General features: G+C 37.4%; 1 protein-coding gene across 8 annotated transcripts in view; it reads right to left on the minus strand.

Annotated features, from left to right (window-relative positions):
- The window catches only part of LOC106673701 (teneurin-m), a 574,800-nt gene that overhangs the window by 19,196 nt on the left and 535,329 nt on the right, over positions 1-20,275 (minus strand). For 5 of the 8 annotated variants that reach the window (XM_024226695.1, XM_024226692.1, XM_024226693.1 and 2 more), the window contains 7 exons: positions 7,067-7,222; positions 6,870-6,954; positions 6,607-6,806; positions 3,290-5,023; positions 592-869; positions 313-529; positions 44-238 (listed from right to left, as the gene is read on the minus strand). In XM_024226695.1, the coding sequence (XP_024082463.1) occupies positions 44-238; positions 313-529; positions 592-869; positions 3,290-5,023; positions 6,607-6,806; positions 6,870-6,954; positions 7,067-7,222 (2,865 nt within the window). The remainder of the gene's footprint in view (positions 1-43; positions 239-312; positions 530-591; positions 870-3,289; positions 5,024-6,606; positions 6,807-6,869; positions 6,955-7,066; positions 7,223-20,275) is intronic. The other 3 variants (XM_024226697.1, XM_024226698.1, XM_024226696.1) reach the window with 3 other exon arrangements.

Genomic DNA, 20,275 nt, shown 5'->3' on the forward strand with positions numbered 1-20,275 from the left:
TAATGGAAAATTAGGTTTAATAAAATATTATTGTGTGGCTTACCTTCTTCGCAAAATCGACCTTTGTACCCGCGGGCACAAACACATTTACCGTTAGTGCATTGTCCGTGTCCATTGCAATCAGGCACTTCACATTCGTCATGTCGTAAACTGCATTCTTTCCCTTTCCAGCCTGGATTGCATTGGCACTCGCCATTTATATACTCTCCTCGTTGGCTGCATAGCACAGGGCATACACCTTAAAAAAAATAAACATAAACATTGATAGAAAATCAGAAAATTTAATTACATAAAATTTAACATCAGACATACTTTCACTACAGTCTTCTCCACCGAAACCAGGATTGCATTGGCAATGGCCGACTAAACATTGACCTTTCCCACTACAACCGCCTGGACAGCTTTGCGTCATATCTTCTGAAACTGAAGCAACGAAAACAATTTCTTGGGGATCACCGTCATCATTATACAAAGAAAGAAACCAATGTCCTGGTTCCAAGTAATGCGTTACTTCTTTTTTAACAACAGACTGAAATTAAAATTTTCGATTAGCATAAAAACAGACTGTAAAATACAAAAATTAACACATACATGAGAAGCACGAGTACTCCGTGCCTTAAAACCGTTTAAAACTTCCAGTATATGGTATTGCGTATGCGTAGGTAAAGCATTCCTTCTTCCGTAAACTGCTATGCTGGCTCCTCTTGGTATATTATAATCAAACTTAACATACGCAGGCTCAGATTGGTAAAACTGCATATTCCAATAACCATAAGGAGGGATTTCATTTGTTAACTGCTTTCCTAATGTAATTTGTGCAAAAGTAGTTCCATCTGGAGGGAACGATCGAGCAGGAAATGTTTTCCCACCTTTGAAGAAATAAAATAACAAATTAGATTCACTTTAAACACAATTGTGTATTAATTGATTATATAATTAAAGAAAGTTAAGAAATAGAAAACCTACAATTTGCATGCAACTAAAAACTGCTACTTAAAAAAAAATCTACACCCAAAAAGATTTTATTGCTTAAAAGGCTAATGCAAAATTAATCTATAAAGGCAATCAAATTCTAAAATAAAAATTGATTTAAAGAAATCGTAGTTGTTTTACATATTATATATTTGAATAAGGTCCAAGAATGATTACTTCTTTTAATTTAATGTTAAAAACAAATATTTTTTCACAGTCAAATCAAGTGAACCATAACTTAACAAATGACTCTATAAAAATTATTTAGGTTTATTTATTCTTCCTACTAGTAGACTTATCTTATTAAATTTGTTTGTAAGTTTTATTTGATTTTTTCAAATAGCTCTCGATTAAATGTTAATGTTGAATTCACACCTTTACACTAAGCACTGATACGTCAAAGAGTCACATGGAGACTCCTAAGATGACCTTTTGGTCATGACCATATGCAAGTAACACATTGTGGCAATAATAGAAAAAAGAAAACAGATCAATAATAAACAAATAATAGAACTGTACTAATACTCCAGTTACTATAAAAAAAATTGAAGAACAGTGACCACCTACTAGATCATTAAAAAAAAAGGATCGAGTCAATTGAATTGAACTGAGGAACTGGGAAAAGTACAGGCTACAAAGCTGTAGTGCTCGGAGAATACCAAAACCTCCTTACTAGAATCCTCATCATCATCATCATCATTATCATCTATTAATTGAATGATATACTATTTAGACATGTAGATGTTTTAAATGAACATCTAATAACTTGGGCATTGTTATTTATTTTCTTTTTATAGAATAATGTTCAAAAAAATGTTCCCCATGCAAAGTTTAACATTTAAAATACATTATCCAATGCATAAATGAACCAGGTAACATTAGACATCATACTTAACAAAAGGAGAAAAAGCCAAATGCACAAATGATGCTAATTAAACTTAATTAAGCTTAAAAGATAATCTGCGAAGTAAAGCTATTTCAGTCATACAGTTGGGAATAACATCCAAATATCCTTTGGGTGTCACGACCAATATTTTTTTAGAAAATATTCTTGAAAAAAAAAGTACAAGGCTATTTATTTGAATCTAGAACCTCTAGCAAATACAAATCATACACCCTAACCTCTGCTGTCCCAAAAGGAAAGTAATTCTGCCACAAAAAAAAAAAAAGGGCTTAATGTCAAACTACCTTTGGCTGTCGTGGACAAGAGGTCAAATCGCTTTATTGTACTCTGTTCCTATTATTTACAATTAAAATTCCATGGGCTATGTTGCGATTCAAACCAGCGTGGGAAATACAAGTCAGACAACCTAACCACTGGGCCACTGCAGTCAAAGTAAATAAATTTCTGTCAAACAGAAGAGGTTAACGTCCCACCAGACTTTAGGTGTTTTGGACAAGGGGTAAAACTAGTTTAGAATATTTTCTCCATATTATTCACCATTAAAATTCCATGGGCTATGCTGGGATACAAATGAAGAACCACCAGTGTGGGTAATATAAGCTAGAATAAGCCAATAAAAGTAAAGAAATTCGAAAGAACTTAACATCCCATAGGAAAGCATTGGGTGTCGTGGACAAGCTGTCAAAATCACTTTACAATTACTACATTTTTTATACTATTCTTAATTGAAATTGTTATGTGCTGAATCCCTGCCCTCGTGTTCATTAGGTGCATAGAGTTGCAATTACTATGAAGACGTGTTCATTGCATGCAACATATTATGATTTTCATTATGTAAAGAGACCATATTTTTCTAATAAAATTGTAATAAATAGTAGCACTTAGAAACTATTTCATCTAACACTATAACATAGCAAAAGTGCATGGGTGTAAAAAAAAAAAATTAAATGCACCATACATTTCTAATACCTGTGTTTATTTGTAATGAATAATTATTAAAAAAAATGCATTTATAAATGATAACATGCCATTTTCTACCAATACAGAATGCCTAATTTCCATGCAGTCTAAAGACCCAAGTTAATAATTATTAGAATGCAATCCATTTTCGACCACACTACACCACAGAGGGATTAACGACTCTAACTTCGTTGGTAGATTTATTATAAAATGTCCTACAAATTGAGCGGTAAAATTCAACAAAAAATATTCTATACAAAATGATAATTTAAAAAATTATGTGATTTGTACAGTTTATTTTTAGTTTTACGACGGATTAAGCTTGCGATAAATCTGGCTCGAATATGATGAAAATAATGATATAAATATTAGATTATGTTTTGATTATTTTTTTATGTTTTAAAAAGACAATTGCATTAATAAACAAAAACAAAAGGAAAAAAAACTTCTCACCTTCAAGTAATAAAATGACTGGAGGTGGCGGTGTCACCTCTGGACATGATAATGAAGTGCTGACATCCTCATAATTTTCTGTAGTCGAAATGTAAGAATTTGTATCGTAAGTTGTCGCTGAATCATTTGCAAGTGAAGGAAAGATTGATTCGTTAGCTGTTGTACTTTCTTGATCTGTTGTCTGATCATATTCATAAGAAATGTCAACTTTTGGAAAACCGTCTTCAGTCGTACTTTCATAAATATTAATATCTGATGAGGATGTTAACACATTAGGATCATCTGTTGTGCTTGCAAAAGGTTCTGTAAAATATTCAGTGCTATCTTCTGCTAGACCTGAAATATTTTTGTCATTCATTCCACCGTTGTTATCTGGACAGGAACACTCACAAACTCCGCCAAGTGAATAGTACCCTTTAGTAGAGGGTATTTTTGTTGTTGGCGGATTGGAAGTAGTTGAGAGTTTATTATTTTTAACGTAAAGTTTGTTATTAAAATCGTAATGATTACCACCTGGTAAGGAAAGTGAAATGACATATAGGCTATTATTTTTAGTTTCTTCTTTGCTAAAATGCTGAGTTCCAATTGTTATATTAACAATAATTTTAGTATCGTGCTCTTCATGGTTTTTAGGATTAGAAAAGTTAATGAAAATATGTTTATTAGTCGTATTATGGGTAATATGAGAAGAGGATTCAGATTTTGGCAGATGCTCTTGCGCATTTTCGTTCACAAAATGATCGTATTTCAATTTGTCTGTTGTTTCACCTTTGTTATATACATTATAAACATATGATGGATGATTTGAAGTCTCAGGTTTTAAGAAGACTATGTCACTGTTAGATTGAAAATTAATTTCTTTCTGAACACTGATCCTTTGGTTGGAATTGAAATGTCTTGTTTTTCTTACTATTGCATTCGATGCATCACGTGCACTGTAATCTGACTGAAACTTGTCATTTTGGTATAACTCATCAGAGTTGGTAGGTGTGTGCTGTAACTGAGATTTAAAATGATCTTTTAGCGAGGTTTTGAAACTAATGGTTATAGGCTGTTTGTTTTTAACTTGGGCATCTTTAAAATTATTAGCACCAAGTGAAGAATAAGCATGGATGCTTTTCTTTGATAATTTCTCTGGATTAACCTTGGAATCTGGCCCAATAGCATTAAACAAAACTTTTTCAAATATGCCATTTTTCAAAATGTTTCGTTGGATTCCTTTCAACTGTTGTAATGTTAACTGTGGATCATCAGGTTTGAGATAAGTTTTCTTTTTTTCATCGAGAAAGCTTTCTTTTTTCATGCTCATCAGGTTGTTAGAAGAGACCAATCTGTTGTTTGTGAAACTATTCATATATCCTTTCCTTTTCGCCATGGTTGAGTATGTCTGTATTGTACTTTGTAAATTAATACTTTTATCATTTGTAACTTTTTTATCGGAATGAGGTAGGGGGGTGTTAGTGTGATTAATCTCTGTGCCTTTTGAGGGTGAAGCATGCCTTACTTCATGCAAAACACTGGGAGCATGCAAGGCTAAATCTCTACGTTGCCTTGCTTTGATTTTATATGGACCTTCCCTACCTCCAGCGGAAGCAGACGTTGATGGCTTAGCACGAGTTGTATTCCTTACAGTCCCTTCCGGCAAACTTTTAACAAGTGTCTCACTTAATTCCTCATCGTCCACCAAAACAGAGCAAGCTTTTGGGTTATATGACCAGTTCAAAATGTCAGACACTGCAAAATAAAAATATACGCATTAGAATTATCATAAAATTGAAGTAAATGTATAAATAGTTTTATTAATGCATAATATTTGGTAACAGTTTTTAAATTTATTTTTCTGGTGGTACCATCTCATGACAGCTCATCCTGGATTAGAACTTACTCTGAAAAAGTGAATCTTTAGTAGTTAGATTACACAACGATTTTGTACTGTGCCACACCAAAATTTTCATTGCTACCTAAAGCATTCATTCCTACCGATAATGTGTATGCCATAAAAAAACCTGCTCATCAACAAAGCTTCAGGACACCTTATTACCCTTAAAGTGGTGCACAACTTACATAGAAAACTTCTTGACATATAAGAATCAGTTTTCATACTACGATACCCAATTTACTGTCAAATTTCAGATACTTCCCAGTAATTGTCACCATATCCTGTAAAATCTAGTCACCACAGGAATTTTTCTTGGTTTGATTCTTTTTACAATATACACTGCCGACATTTTGATTTCTCTAAGCACACTTATCTTCACATTTGCTGACAACATAGCTGTCCTTTAACTCACAGTAAGCTCTTTCTTTCAAAACTACTCTATTAGAAGATTGGGACCGCAAAAGGAGAATGAAAGTGAATAAAAGAAATATAAATATATGTGCCCTACATTTTGACTTCATGACATACTGATATTGATTGCTTATATAGTACAATATCTGGGACTGAATATTCATCCAAGAACATGCACATTGCTTGGATGATTTTCTGGACTTAGCCCACACTTTTGAATGGATATGGCAGCTGGGTTTACTGTGAAAAACGTTCTCAGGGGCTACCTTATCCTGCAAAATCTGGAGTCCTCCAAGGGAGTATCCTTGGCCCAATCCTTTTTGCAATATACAGTTCTATCTTCACCTTTGCTAATAACACAGCTATCTTATTTTCTCACTTCAACAAAACAGTTGTAAGCTATTATTTTTAAAGCCACCCTATTAGAAGACTAATACAACAAAAGGAGAATCAAAGTAAACAAAAGAAATTATGTTTGATGGAGTTGATAAAAAGTTGATACTTTTCAGCTGGAAAGGAATCAGTCAACCTATCCAACTAGGAAGGTATCAGCCTGAATAAGCAACCAACAAAACAGTCTGCTGATAGTTGATACTTTTTAGTTGAAATGGAATCAGGCAACCGATCTGACTATTTAGTCAGGAAGGTATTACTTGAATAAGCAACCAACTAAACAGTCGGCTGAATAAAAGTTTGTAATGTGTGGTGGGTCTTAGTGCTCACTTTTACTTCTCCAATGAAACTATCAACACTGACCACCATTTCTTTCTGGAACTTGTAAGAACATGTTATAAGAAATTCCACCCTTTCTGCACATTCTTCTCATCCAACAACTTTCAATAACCCTACCTGGAATTATTTTGTGTTGGCAGAAGAGGCAATCGTGAATTTGCTGCGGATTGCTTCTCTTGCCAGGAGTCTCAAATTAAATTATCTTAATATTTATATTATCAAATTTACTTATTGCAACTAGGGCTGCAGGTGGATAAATTAAATATTATAAAACAAATTTTCTTTAAATACATACTGGCCATGTACGTTAACGCTGCTGTTAAAACAAGTGAAAGTATAATGCAAACGATAGCTGCACATTTCCATGAACACTTTGAGGTAAGACTTTTCTGAAATTGAAAACGTGGAGGTGGAAAGTGATGATTCGAGTTTGGCCTACGGATATTACTCCTCACTGGTAATACTGGAACTGGAGGCCCAAAACCGAGCGAGCATCTAGAAAAAAAAACCACATTAATAAACATAATTTAAATAAAAATAACATTGAGTTTTATCTACCTTTCGGTATTCTTTTGCATTTCAGCTTTTGACGGACTACTACAAGATGAATTGGACTTGTAATCTAATGTTCCTTTTGGTATATCTGCAACAATATCATTATACTATGAAAAAAAGACATTGGTAAAATACATAAAATTGTTAGAAAGAATGTAGTAGGATGGTGAAGGAAAGAGAGGAATTCTAAAACAACAAACCTGAAGGAATATATACACTGCCAGATGAGGAACGGACTACACAAGAAGGTTCAAAGTCAAGCTCATGGGGAGGATGGGATGCAGGAAGCCTTCCATTGTGCCTATTCATTGCTGGATTTCGAGGAGGCACATCAGGTACTGAATCAAACAAGCAACCTAGAATAAAAACAAAACAAATCTATATAAATTCCATCTATTTACGTGAGGTTCAAATTGAACTTGATAGTCTCTAAACATCCTTTGTTATATTGGTATGTTTGAAATTTGATTTTGGATCATTCATAGAGATCTTTTTTTTAGGGGGGGGGGTTGACTCATGTCAAAGAAAGGCATCAATCTTGGTATAGATTATCAATAATATCAAGCCTCATGTAAAAATAAGTCTTTTTAAGCCGATTCGGGCTTTCAGGTTTAACAAATTCAATGGGATAGATTCTTCATAAAAAGTTGCACTGGCTGCTAGAAGTCTGATGACTACAACTCCAGGGTCTTAACTCTACCTACTTCAAGTCAATAGCTGATTTAATAACTTGAAATATAGGAGGTAGGAGTGGGGAAAAAATTGCGAACATTAAAACTAAGAAAACAGAAAATTTGGACTTATGAAATATAAAAATAAAAAATCTCAATAACTCGTTCTGTTGGGGTTAACTCAAATGAACACTGAAAGATTGTGAAAGTACTGATGTTTTGACTCAATCCAATACCACATTTGGAAATATAGTGATGATTACTGCATGGTCTGTCACTGTTTTTCAAAATTTCACAAAAGACCTTTTCCACTTTACGGCATTCTGTCCAAGTTGGGTTTTTTAAGGAAAGTGTTTGGTAAGGATGAGTGAAAAGGTCAGGAAATTTAAAAATTGACAAACGACTCAAATTGACTAGATATGGCAAATTATGTTAAGAACAGAAGAGCATAATTAAGAACAACATAGAGTGCTTTTGCCTCCGGTAGACCATACATGGTTCTTGTACCTCCGACGTATTTGGTTCCAACATATATTTTGTTTTGATAGCTCCCATCTCTTAACTACTAGTTTTCCTTACTTCCAGTTTCTATCTCGTTATTTGCAGCCTTTTGCTTCCGCGAATAGCTCGCCAAACAATATTTGCAAATGACGCGTCAAGATCGCCGTTCAACTCATACTTCATCACGGCGGGTTCGGACAGAGCTCTTAACATAGGCCAGGCCTGGTTAAATTTCCATCTTTCCTTTGGTTCATTTTGCATTTAGTGCATTTTTCCTACAGCTCCTCTTGCCGGTCGCTTGGGACAATCAAAGCGGGGTATGGCGCAGTCACTCAACTTGGTGAGACTCTCTTTTAAACCATTGCCATTTTTCTTTTAAGCATTTCAATTAGTTTTTACGACCGACCAGCGCGCGTGTATAGTTTATTGTGGATAGTAAGTAAAGAACTTTTGAAATGAATGGACTGACAAGATTGGACGTGGGGGATTTGGTCAAGTTTTGTTTCAAACAGATTTTAGTTTTAAAAGTATTTATAGTTGATCAAGTCTTATGTTATGTTGTCTCTTAAGTCTTTTGAAGGGAGTGCACGACAGTCTAGTTATAGTCCTAAATATCTGACTTCAGTGAAAGTCGGTAATTCTTCGTTGTTGATGAACAGCGGAAGGACTTTTTTTCAATTTTTCAGACACTGTACGTTTTTAATCAGTCTTGTCCTTCACTGCACCAGTGTTTGATTGAACTCCAAGTCTTTTTGGGGTTTTGAAACGGCTTAGCATTAGAAGACAAATCATCCACGTAGGTGGATGGTGTAGGTCATAGGAAATTTACTAAAAATGTTACCCTGTGGGATATTGGTTTTATTGGTGTAATATCTGATTATTGACGCACACTTCAAAGCATCCGTTAAATTGGATTCAAGGTTTAAGTATCAAGAGGTGGGTAGGAAGCGTTTAAGTTTTTAAGCTTGGGTGACCCTTTCAAAAGCCTGGGCTTCCATGAATACTCTTTGTTTTCTAGTGTGGAGGCAATCGTGTCAAAAGTATTAAGATATATTTTTTCTCAAAACGTCAAGGACGATACAAAGATCGAAGGAATAAATATTCCATATGTTTTCTCCACTTCAGAAAAATACAACAACATAGAATCATATATATGTAAACTAACCCGCCCCCTTACATTAATCTAACCCTGACCGACGTAACCTAACCCTAACACTGCCTAATATGACTTAATATCTAACCGAAACACTACCTAACATAACCTAACCCTAACCTAATCTAACAAAAACCCTAACCCTGTCCAACGTAACCTAACCCGTCGCTAACCTAAACACTACTTAATATAACCTATCACTACCCCTATTAAACCTAACCTATTCTAACCAAAACAGTAACCCTGACAAACATAAACTAATTAGCCCCTAACCCTAACACTACTTAATATAACCTAACACTAACCCTACTAAACCTAATCAAATCTACCCAAAACCCTAACGGTGCCTAACGTAATCGAACACCTAATCTAACCTAACCTTAAGTCTATTTAACGTAACCGATCCTAAACTAACTTAAAGCCAGAAACACACTTACCCGATGCTACGCCATGCGACGCTACCCGATGCTACCCGACGCAAATCCAAATTCCGATTTTCCATAAGGTTGCATTACCCCCGTGCACATCTATCCGATGCTATGCCACGCTAACCTACCCGACGCTCTGCGATCCCCATTGTCCGGATTTTCGTCGGGTCGCATCGAGTACAGTCGAAGACACTCATATTTTTATTCAAACTACATGTATTATTGTCGTTATATTAATTACAAAATATTTATTTTAATATAAACCAAATTAACTGTGATTAAAAATTAATTACTTTTTATTTAAAAAATTAATTTTAATGGTTTGGTTGAAAATTAATCAAAACATCGGAATACGATTTTTTAATATAATGAATTTAACTAACAATTTATTGTACTTGCTTCCGCGGTACATATACTAAAATTGGAACAATTTATTACACGGTTTTGCTCATAACATTTAATTCATATTTTTTGTAGTTTATTTCAAACTAAGTACATGTAATTTTGTCGTTATGTTAATTACAACATGTTATTTTAATGTAAACCAAATTAAACGAGATCAAAAATGCATAAGTTTTTATAAACATTGTTTAATTATGATAGTTAGGAGTAACTGTATTTAAACTAATTAAGTTTAACAAACAATTTATTAGATGGTTGTGCTCATGAAATTTAACAAACAATTTATTACATGGCTGTACAAGGTTTTGCTCAAAATAGTGCATTAAGAACAAAAGATGCGTTGCGATTGTGATAGTGATTATTGTGATAAACGCTGTGGACTGTACGCGACGTGTACTTGCGTCGGATAGATGTGCACACCCCACCAAAACGTGGCAAGGCGTCGGGTAGTATCGGGTAGCGTCGCATGGCGTAGCATCGGGTGTGTTCCCGGCTTAACCCATGTCTACTACATGGTGATGCCAAATCCAAGTCGCATAAATGTCCACGTAAAAACATGTTGTACCAAGCGCAAAAATATATCTATGTTTTAAAAATGGTGCGTATTGAACGGTGTACACTATTCATATACTTAATAAATGACTCAAATGGTTTTTTTGCTGAATCGAATTGGTGATGAATTAGAAGTCGCACCCTTGCGGAACGGTATTCATTGCTGCCGGGAGAGCAAACGAGGAACGATCCGGGCCCTTCCTAATTCGACACGAGAGAGTTGCTATGTAAAATAGTCAATTGTGATTTATCCACACCCTTTCTTTCCATGCGTCTACAAATTTAAAACAATGCCTGTTTCTCGCGTGTCTTCATTCTCATTTAAATGGTTTATAACTTGCTTAATCTATTTAACGCATAAATTTATCGTTTAAAATGATGTTTAATTATCTCTGATCATGAAAGTTCACTTCTCCTCTTTTTATGTTTCTATCTGACGGGCCTTTTTTTTGTCTAGTTCAAAACTCAAAAGCGAAAAATCATCGTACGCCAAAATGGTGATTTGGTTTGTATAAAGTTCAAGACGTGACGTTTTGGGCAAGGACAAATAAGTTTGTCCTAGGAACGTCAAGCACAGTCGACAGCTGAGGAAACAGTATTAATGCTCACAATGATGGATGGCTAAATAAAAGAGGAGGCCATATAGAATTTCGTTTAGTGTAATATATCTGCATGTTATCGGAGAAGGGAAACCTATCCTGAGGACGAACCGGCGACAACCGTAATATCCAAAGAAACCATGGAAAGCCAAGATGCGGCAATCAGTTAGACATTATGTATCATTTATCAAGAGAATCCAACGGAGGGGGGGTGGATCCGCCCGGAGAACCCTCCGTGTTAAAATATATCCATCAGGGCCTATCCAGAAGGCGGTTTATCACCATCTTTCTAAAAACGCAAACGCCGTGCTTTTAAAAATATATATTTATATCCTTTCCGCTATTTTTAACATGATTTTTTAAATATAAACAAAGATTTCCCTACAGTTCTTTCGTCTTCCTCCTCGTCGGACGTTATAAACCTAAGAAAGTTGTACACGAAAGGACTAAACTACGAGTCAACATATATAGATGAAAATCTTACAACTTAATCAAAATACAAGTTGAAAATTACTTATACACCTTAGGTAAATACCTGAATATTCTCTGAAAGTTACCTCATAAAAGCTCACAAAGAAAATACGGCAAATGCGTTATGGGACATGCTCCTAAAAGAAACTGTTATTGATTTAACTTTTATCGAGCTTAGCTTAGGTGTCTAAAGGTAGTAGCAGACGCAAGTTTCCATAGGCTATTGGTTTATGGTTATAGGTTTAAGGAATCGTCCTCTGTATAACCTTACGTTCTGAGGATATAATGGTGTAATCTTCATCATTGACTAAAGCTCTGAAAGCTTTGTTAAGGTTTGATACTTGGCTTTTCCTTACACAGTAGAAGTAATCGCGTCCTGCACAGGCCTTCGCACCAACTGAGTACATTTTCTTCTGTTTCTTGTTCTTCCTGGCAATATCCGCACAAGATTTTTCTTCTTCGAGTTTGTCTCCGGGGTCGTCAATACTATTATCATTCGAGCCCTAACTCGTCCTAGGTTTAGCAGTTGCTCCAGATTCCAGAAACATCTGGTTCTGTCGTGATGGAATAAACGTTTATTTTTATACAGCTCTGGCCAGTTTTAGTAAATTTATTTGTGGTCCAGGAGAAATCGTTGGTTTGCTTTCATGGAAGAAATACAGTCTCATTCAACCCTAGCGAAGAGTGAGCCTAATCTTCTTCGGTTGCTAACTTTTGACGTAGGTTTTGGTCGAGATTACTTGTCGGCCCCTTTACGACTTTGCGCAAAGTCCCAATGTTTAGAAAAAATGTTGGAAAATATCATCTTTACCTACAGCTCTTCGTCAAGCTTAAAGCTGTTTACCAGATCCTTAAACTTTCTTAAGGGCTATCGTTTGTATCCTTTAGTCCTTGGTTATTCCTCTCTCAGGCTTGGATAGGCCATCGCACCAACAGAGGACATTATTTTATTGTTATTTCTTTTTCTTCCTGGCAATTTCTGTTCAAGCTTGTTTCTGCTACTCCCAGTATATATGCCTCCGGAGTCGCAGTCTTGCTACAAGTCCTCGGTTTACTAGTCGATCCCGAGCCCTTAAGGAAACATCCATTGTCTTGATGGGATATACCGTTGGCTTTTGTTTTTCCCATTTTGTACAGGTTTGTTTCTGCTGCGCCGAGTACATATGCCTTTGAAGTCTGCTATATCCAATCAGCAAACCTATTATTATTCTAGTTCTATCGCTTCCTAGGTTTAGTAGATACTCCTTAAAGAAACATCCTTTGTCGGGACGAGATGAACCACTGGTTCTTCTTTTTGCTAAAATATCTGCGCCAGCTATGTTTTGCTGGTCTGAGCTAGACATAGCGTCAGGAATCTGCAGTTCTATTATCATTCTAGTCCTAATATGTCGAAGGTTTTAGTTCTACCCTTAGTTTCTGCGATCGTTTAATGGACTTTTTGCATGCTTCTATCCTTTACCATTTAATCAAGGTTTTATTCTGACTCATTGATAGATTTAAGTTTGGGCAGATTGGATCCGCAAAAGTATCAGGACAGGTTTGGCAAATGTATCGGACTCCTCGTTGCCCCTTTGCCCCTTCATCCTGGTATCTTAACAAGAGTAATTTTGTTGCTGTACACAATGTCTGACGAGGCATTGCTTCGATCCTAAACGGATCTGGATTTTCCTACCGATGAGGCTGTTGCTTTTAGCTGTCCGACTAGATAATTTTGTGGATAACAACCAGCCTGTTTTATCTTCCTAATACGGTGTTCAAATGCCTGAAATACAGTGGCATATTGCCCAAGGCTTGAGAGAACTATAGCCCTTGGTTTATTTTAATAGATACCAGCGCCTGCCCCACAATCGGAGTCACTTTATCCCCGTCTACTCTATCGGGCATTTCGCTATGACTTTTCCTTACAAAATGTTACTTTCGCCATGGACTTCCACGTTGTGAGCATTATTTAATGTGTATTGCAATCTAGAGCTCTTGGATAAGCTTATGGCTATTTACAAGATCCCAAAGCTTTAAGGGCTACCGTGTCTAACCTTCGATCCTGTTTTTCCTACCAAAGAGTAGGAATCAGCCTACGTTGGTGTTCACACCAAGAAGCAGCTGAACGTGTCCTTCATCTTCTCCCCGACAATATCTGCACTAACGTCTTTCTGCCGCCGAGTCTATTCATATGCCAGTCACCAGTTTTATTATAAATCTAGTCTTATTTATTCACTAGTTTCACCATTGGTTTTCTTAAAAACTACTTAACCTAGGAAACAAAATTTAAACAATTTTTTTTTAGCAAAAGCTCTTCCTTTAATCATCAGGGGGGTTACGTTGACACCTTGGATATAGAGGAGCGACAGAGATAAATAGGGATAGAGTGAGGTAGAGAGATCTGTTCCTTGAGAGTCAAGTCTATGCTTCACCAATCTACTCCAGGTTGCATTGTAGTTGAAAATGGCCAGTGAATAGGTTTATGATTTTCTCACTTCCTATCCGCTGAAGTGCAAGTTGATCAGTTAAATAGTTATTAACTTTTCCTATTATTTTAGAATATGCATTTTAAGCCAGCTCATTTAAAAGGTGAATGGTTTACAAAGAAATGGAATCGAATAGCTAAGGGGGGGTTATATAATTAATTAATGGGGATAATAGAAGCTGGTTGGGGGCCGATTGTTGTAAAGGAATTTGATTTGAGCGGTAGCATTGTTGGAGGCAAACAATCTAATCAAGGCCATCCACAACCTGACTGTTGGAGAATTACATGTTTTAGATTGAATAGGGTCTCTTCCAATCCATAGATTTTACTATTCATCCTTTCCCGGGGTAAATATAAATTCCTTTTGTATGTTCTGTCTGTCCACAGAGCGATTTTAATTCCTTTTTGTATCCCCGTTATGTACTATTATAATTTAATTTACTACTGACGTAAGGAGTTGGAAAAGTTTTGAAAAAGCTCAAAAATACACATTTCACAAATGCTGAAGTTCAAAGTTGCCTGTGTTAGATAAGAAGTGTTGCGATCAAAAACTACCATAACTCATTCTATGGTATCCGAAAAATTTCTCAGGGTTCACCCCTCAAGTTAAGATGAATTTTGTAAAATTGCCCTTTGGTCGTTCTTGGAAACCCTGTCTCGCTTAGGCACATTTTCGTACTACTCTAGTCGTAATGAGCGAATCACTGATTGCCATAGCGATTGCGATTTTTCAGTCGTGGCGTTTGAAAATCGCAAGCGCAATGCCCTTATGTGGATTCAAGTGTTTTTCGTAAGGTCGTGAAAGGTGGAATGACTGTTATTTGTGTCAGTAGGGTGATGAATTTGTACTTTGGCCGTTAACCATCATTATGGTCTTTCTATCTGCTGGGTTGGTCTGTGAGACGCCACTCTCCAATGGGCACCTTCAAAATCTCACTTATCTAAGGTTTGGTGGTCTTAGTGTGGGTAGTTGTACGCATAAATGAACAACGAAAATGTTACTAAACCTTAAATGCAGATAACCAAGATAAACTGTGAAATCCGTTCAAATACTATACTCAGCGGACCACCTACCTCACACCGATTTTCTATCGATTCGATAGATTGGTTATGTTTTCAAGGTGTCCCCCTATGGGGTGAGAAACATAGCTGTCTTCTTTATTTTTTAAGCCCATTGATTTAGTTGCCTTGGTTTGGATTCGTACAACCCACGTGGGGTAGACGACGTAGATCTAAAACCTCCGTTTCAGAAGCGTTAACATAGTAATGATAGCTCCGGACCGCTCGCATAAGTTGGATGATGTTAGGCCATCGGTCATGGCTACTCTGGTCAAAGAAAATCGTTGTGGTGTGCCGCAATGCTCCCGTGGTGCAGTGGTGCAGCAGAGGGTAGTGCACAAGAGTGGACCATAGATGTAAAACCAAACCGCGTACTACAGTGGACTTCCTGCACTATAAATGTTGATAGATTGGTATCGTAAATTGGTATGATTTTTTTACCTTTACGGAACAAGTAACAACAGTATTTCTTCTGTTCCAAACCCATTGGTTTACTCGCAGTGGGTTGGATCCGTACCGGCCTAATCTAGGTAGTCTTTCGTTGTGGGTGGCTGGGCCATCAGTCATGGCTACTCTGGAACTGCGTCGCTGGTTCTTTACGGTTACGAGTGATAGAGCTAGTGAAGTCTGAGTGCGGCACTGCTCGGCAAAGACTGATGTAGAAGTCCTGCACGCACTAAGGTCCATTACAGTTAGCTTAGAAACATCTTCTAAAGATCCCCTCCCTCGGTGTGGCTTGGTTTCAGGCAAGTAGTTTTGACATCGTCCATGTTGGTCTTCGATACTGAACATGGCGAAATACCGAATCGCCTGATATTGTTAATTGGACTTTCATTTATTAAGTAACGATAAAAGAACACTTATTGTATCTTTATCTTGCGTTAAAAGTACTTTGAGACTGTAAACGAGGAGAACTTAAACAACTAGATAGCCGGGGTTCAAAAAGCTCAGGTTGTATTTCATTGTTTTTCTTAGAATGTCACTCTAGAAAATTCAGCGGGTTTTGGTGTTGTTTTAAAGGCTTAATTAAAATATTTCATGTTTGCCTAGGATTACCTCAGTTACCAAGTTGCTAACTATTAGTTCCTCATTCTCTCTAATTACTTCGTCAAATGGACGCCTGTTTAAAATGAAACTCGTAAAGAGAGCATGGACTAACGTCAATTGTGATTGACAATCGAAGGACGAGAAAAATGATTAAATTTTGAGACACTGCGTGTCAGTCACCAGGGTACATCGTAAAAGTAAATACAAGAGTTATTATGAGCGACAGTAAACCGAAACACTTCCAGTCGTTTGTCCGAAACAGCCGAAATTATTCCTCCAGGCGGTAATCCATCAAATAAAGTTCGTTTAAGAATGCCAAACTCACGCTTGTTAAGAATAAAATAAACGGAGATAAGAGTTAATGAGGAGTGTGTAGCCAGTTATAAAGGGCGAGTTTGGAAGCACGTAGGCAAGTTCCACTCGCAGAATTATTTAGGCTGAAAGTTTGAGGCATAAAGTTGTGCAAGTTATTGCAAGCGTTTCGCGCCATTACGCATTGCATTAATAGCAGAGTTGAGAGTGGATTGCCTCTCTTTGACTTAGTGTATTGTAAAGTTGCCACAATTAGAGAAGTCGGCTATTTGCTTAGCTGGAACCAATATTTGATTCCGTTATTAGGCAGTCTCTACTTATTCATTACCAAGTGACACCCATCCTCTACTAAAACTAGCTGGCGTTTAAAGGAATTTTCACATTCTTTACCTATCTAATTCATTTTAAAAAGAACACGATAAGAAAAATCTTTTTTTTTTTAATTTGCAGTACATTACAACTACCTTCAATTTGCTAATATGTAACAATGAGAGAGGAAATATATACAAAATTAAAACCAGAATAGAGAAAATACCCATTGGCAGTACTCCAATGCCGCTAAAATATTGTCTGTTTAATATTTTATTAATACTTATGTCATTATCACTTTCGTTGTCACTGCGGAGATCACGCGACCATAGCCAGTAGTCGGCGAGGGGGGTACGAGACAATTCGCTGGGATGCAATTTTAAAGATGAGCTGTTGGTGGTTGAGAGGGTTTTGTGAAACGATAGGAACATTTAAATCTGTATGTGTAATGTTCGATACATAAAATGGAGCATCGAGGATTTTTCGTAGGATTAGGCAGTTTGAATGCGGCGGATGTTGGACTATTTGGCTGAACCACACACTCCTGTCGGTAAGTCCATATCGGCTTAACTATGGTCTTGTAAAGCAGCTGAAAGTAAATCAGAACATTTGTCGAGAAGTCGTGCAAGAGCCGCATTCGTGTGTGAGGATTCCACGTCAAACTTGGTCAATGTGCAGTCCGAGGTACCGCACGTTTCTGCAGTTTGGAGGGGTCATTAAATAAGCTTGAGGGAAGATATTTTTACGGAGAGTGAAGGTAATAAGGGTAGATTTGTCTATGTTCAATTTTATACTTTATTTTCACAACACGACTCTAGTAGTGTGAGGTGTTGGTAAGGTTTTGAATGGAAATTACAGGATCGGAATTACTAGAGAGGTGGGGTTGAGATGGGGAGTTGATGTCCGAGTGGATCGAGGTCACGATAGCTCAGGTGGTAGAGCAGCGGCGTATCTAGCCGAAGGTCGTGGGTTCGAATCCCTCTCGTGCCATTAACTTTTTTTCATCTCAACTAAAAACCTTAATTAATAAAACCTTAATTAATTGTAATGATTTAATTGGTCAAGCGGACCACGAAATTAGTGAAATTACTAGAGAGTATTGATGAATCGTCTGCAAATGTGAACGTGGTGGTTTGATGATGTAATGGAATGTTAGCTGTGTACACCTGGTTTATTGTGGCCGAAAGAACACCAGTACAGACAGAGAAATATGCAGAAAGGCAATTGCCTTCAATGAATTGGAAAAACCGGTCGGCGAGGTAGGTATCTGCAGTAAGAGATAGTAGGTGGAGGGAAGGATGCCCATGAGCATGAACGTGTGCGCCCGGGTTGCAAACGTGAAAAAGCTTTGCTCATGTCATGAAAGAGCCCAACACCGTACTGCACCATTACAAGAAAGGAGGAAATAATGCCTACCACGTGATGGCACTGTTGGATAGTTGAGGACAGTTGGAAGAATTCTTTTCAAAAGTTTTTCTAAAATTTTACCCAAAATGGGTAGTAGACTTATTAGTCTATGTGAAGCAGTACAAAGTGTTGGTTTTTTTGGTTTAGGGAACATCGGATATACGAGTGCTTCCAAGGGAAGTTGAACGAAGAACAGAATTAAATAGGTATATAATGAATATGATGGCCTTTTTAGTGTCGTAAAATTTTTGGAGTTATAACGAAACTTGGAAATTTCTTTCCTAACCATCGCTAAGAAAACTCAAGCGTACATATTCGCCTTTACTAATACCCTTGTCAAAGAGTCTCTTAGGAGAAATACATTTTCTACGTTTTATGTTAATTAATTTTTTCAGTGAAAGATGGCCGTCCGGCTGAAGTTGAAGACGTCCATATTTGAAGATCTATCGCGAGATTGCAGAAAAGCTCGATGAATCGTCAGAGATGGGGAAAATTGCCCTTTTTAAGGATCAGTTAAAATCCGCTCAGTCAGTGAAATAAATCAGTTCTCACTTAAAATCGTGGACTCACCGCTCGCTTTCACCAAATTTATCTTACACATAATTCCGTAGTAAACTTGGGCGGATTTGTCGAATGAAGGTGTGTCAGCATATGGGCCAATCGTAAAGATTGATAATTACGGGGTTGTTATATGAAAGAAACGAAGAACTGTTAGACCTATTTTTATTTTGACCAATAATAAATGTAAAAAAAGGAGAAGGCTGAACAGTTCGTCATTTCAGTCAAATAACAATTAAGAGCAGAGAGCGACTGGAGCAAAAAGCGTTTTGAGAGAAGAGCGTTTGGGACGGGAGAGCAAGTGGAGCAGAGAGCCACTGGAGCGCAGATCGTTTGGAAAGGAGAGCGGCTAGAGCAGAGAGCATCTAGAGCGCAGAGGATAGTGCGGAGAGCAGAGCGGCTGGAGTGCAGAGGGTTTGGAGAGGAGGGTAGCTGGAGCGTATAGTTTGGAGAGGAGAGCGGCTGGAGTGCAGAGGGTTTGAATAAGAGAGCGGCTGGAGCGAAAAGCGTTTGGACAGGAGAGCGACTGGAGCGCAGAACGTTTGGAGAGGAGAGCGGCTAGAGTAAAGAGCAACTAGTGCGCAGAGGGTAGTGTGGAGAGCAGAGCGGCTGGAGTGCAGAGGGTTTGGAAAGGAGGGTGGCTGGAGCTTATAGAGTTTGAATAAGAGAGCGGCTGGAGTGAAGAAGGTTTGGATAAGAGAGCGGCTGGAGCAAAAAGCGTTTGGACAGGAGAGCACATGGAGAAAAGAGCGACTGGAGTGCAGAGAGTTTGGAGAGGAGGGTGGTTGGAGCGTACAGAGTTTGGAGAGGAGAGCTGCTGCAGCGAAAATCGTTTGGACCGGAGAGCCACTGGAGCGCAGGGTGATTGGAGAGGAGGGTGGCTGGAGCGTATAGAGTTTGGATAGGAGAGCGGCTGGAGTGAAAATCGTTTGGACCGGAGAGCGACTTGAGCGCAGAGCGTTTGAAGAGGAGAGCAGCTGAATTGATTGAACAGGTAAATGGGAAGCCTAACATCTTGAGCTCTCCATTACAAACTTCAATAGACTGGTATGACAATGGTAGAAACAGTCTCTAATGATCCAAACCCACCGTGTTTTTACGTACCACCACATCTACCGTACGGTCCCGGCCTTGCCCCTTCAGGTTGTTTGTTTCTTCCTTTGCAAAACTCTTTATAGTAAACGATTGTATGATAATGATATCAAATCACAACTGTCTCAGTTATTTGGCTAAAGGCCAAATAGTAAAATAAATTATTGATATCGCACCTGCTCCTTGCTCTTTGTATATCGAAAACTCTCAAACTTCCTTATTCCTTATTTTCTTTTAAAGGTACAATCAAACTCTTGAATGTGTGAAAGTTGGTTTCGTATTAAATCACTAGAGCCGAGTAATTCCAAGGTTTAAGGGAGGGGTGCAGAAGCTTAAAGGAAACGTGTGTTTGGAGCAAACGACCCCAATATATTTCCTATACAA

This window comes from Cimex lectularius, unplaced genomic scaffold, assembly GCF_000648675.2.
Source record: "Cimex lectularius strain Harlan isolate CLEC.00 unplaced genomic scaffold, Clec_2.1 scaffold4, whole genome shotgun sequence".
Taxonomy (NCBI): Eukaryota; Metazoa; Arthropoda; class Insecta; order Hemiptera; family Cimicidae; genus Cimex; species Cimex lectularius.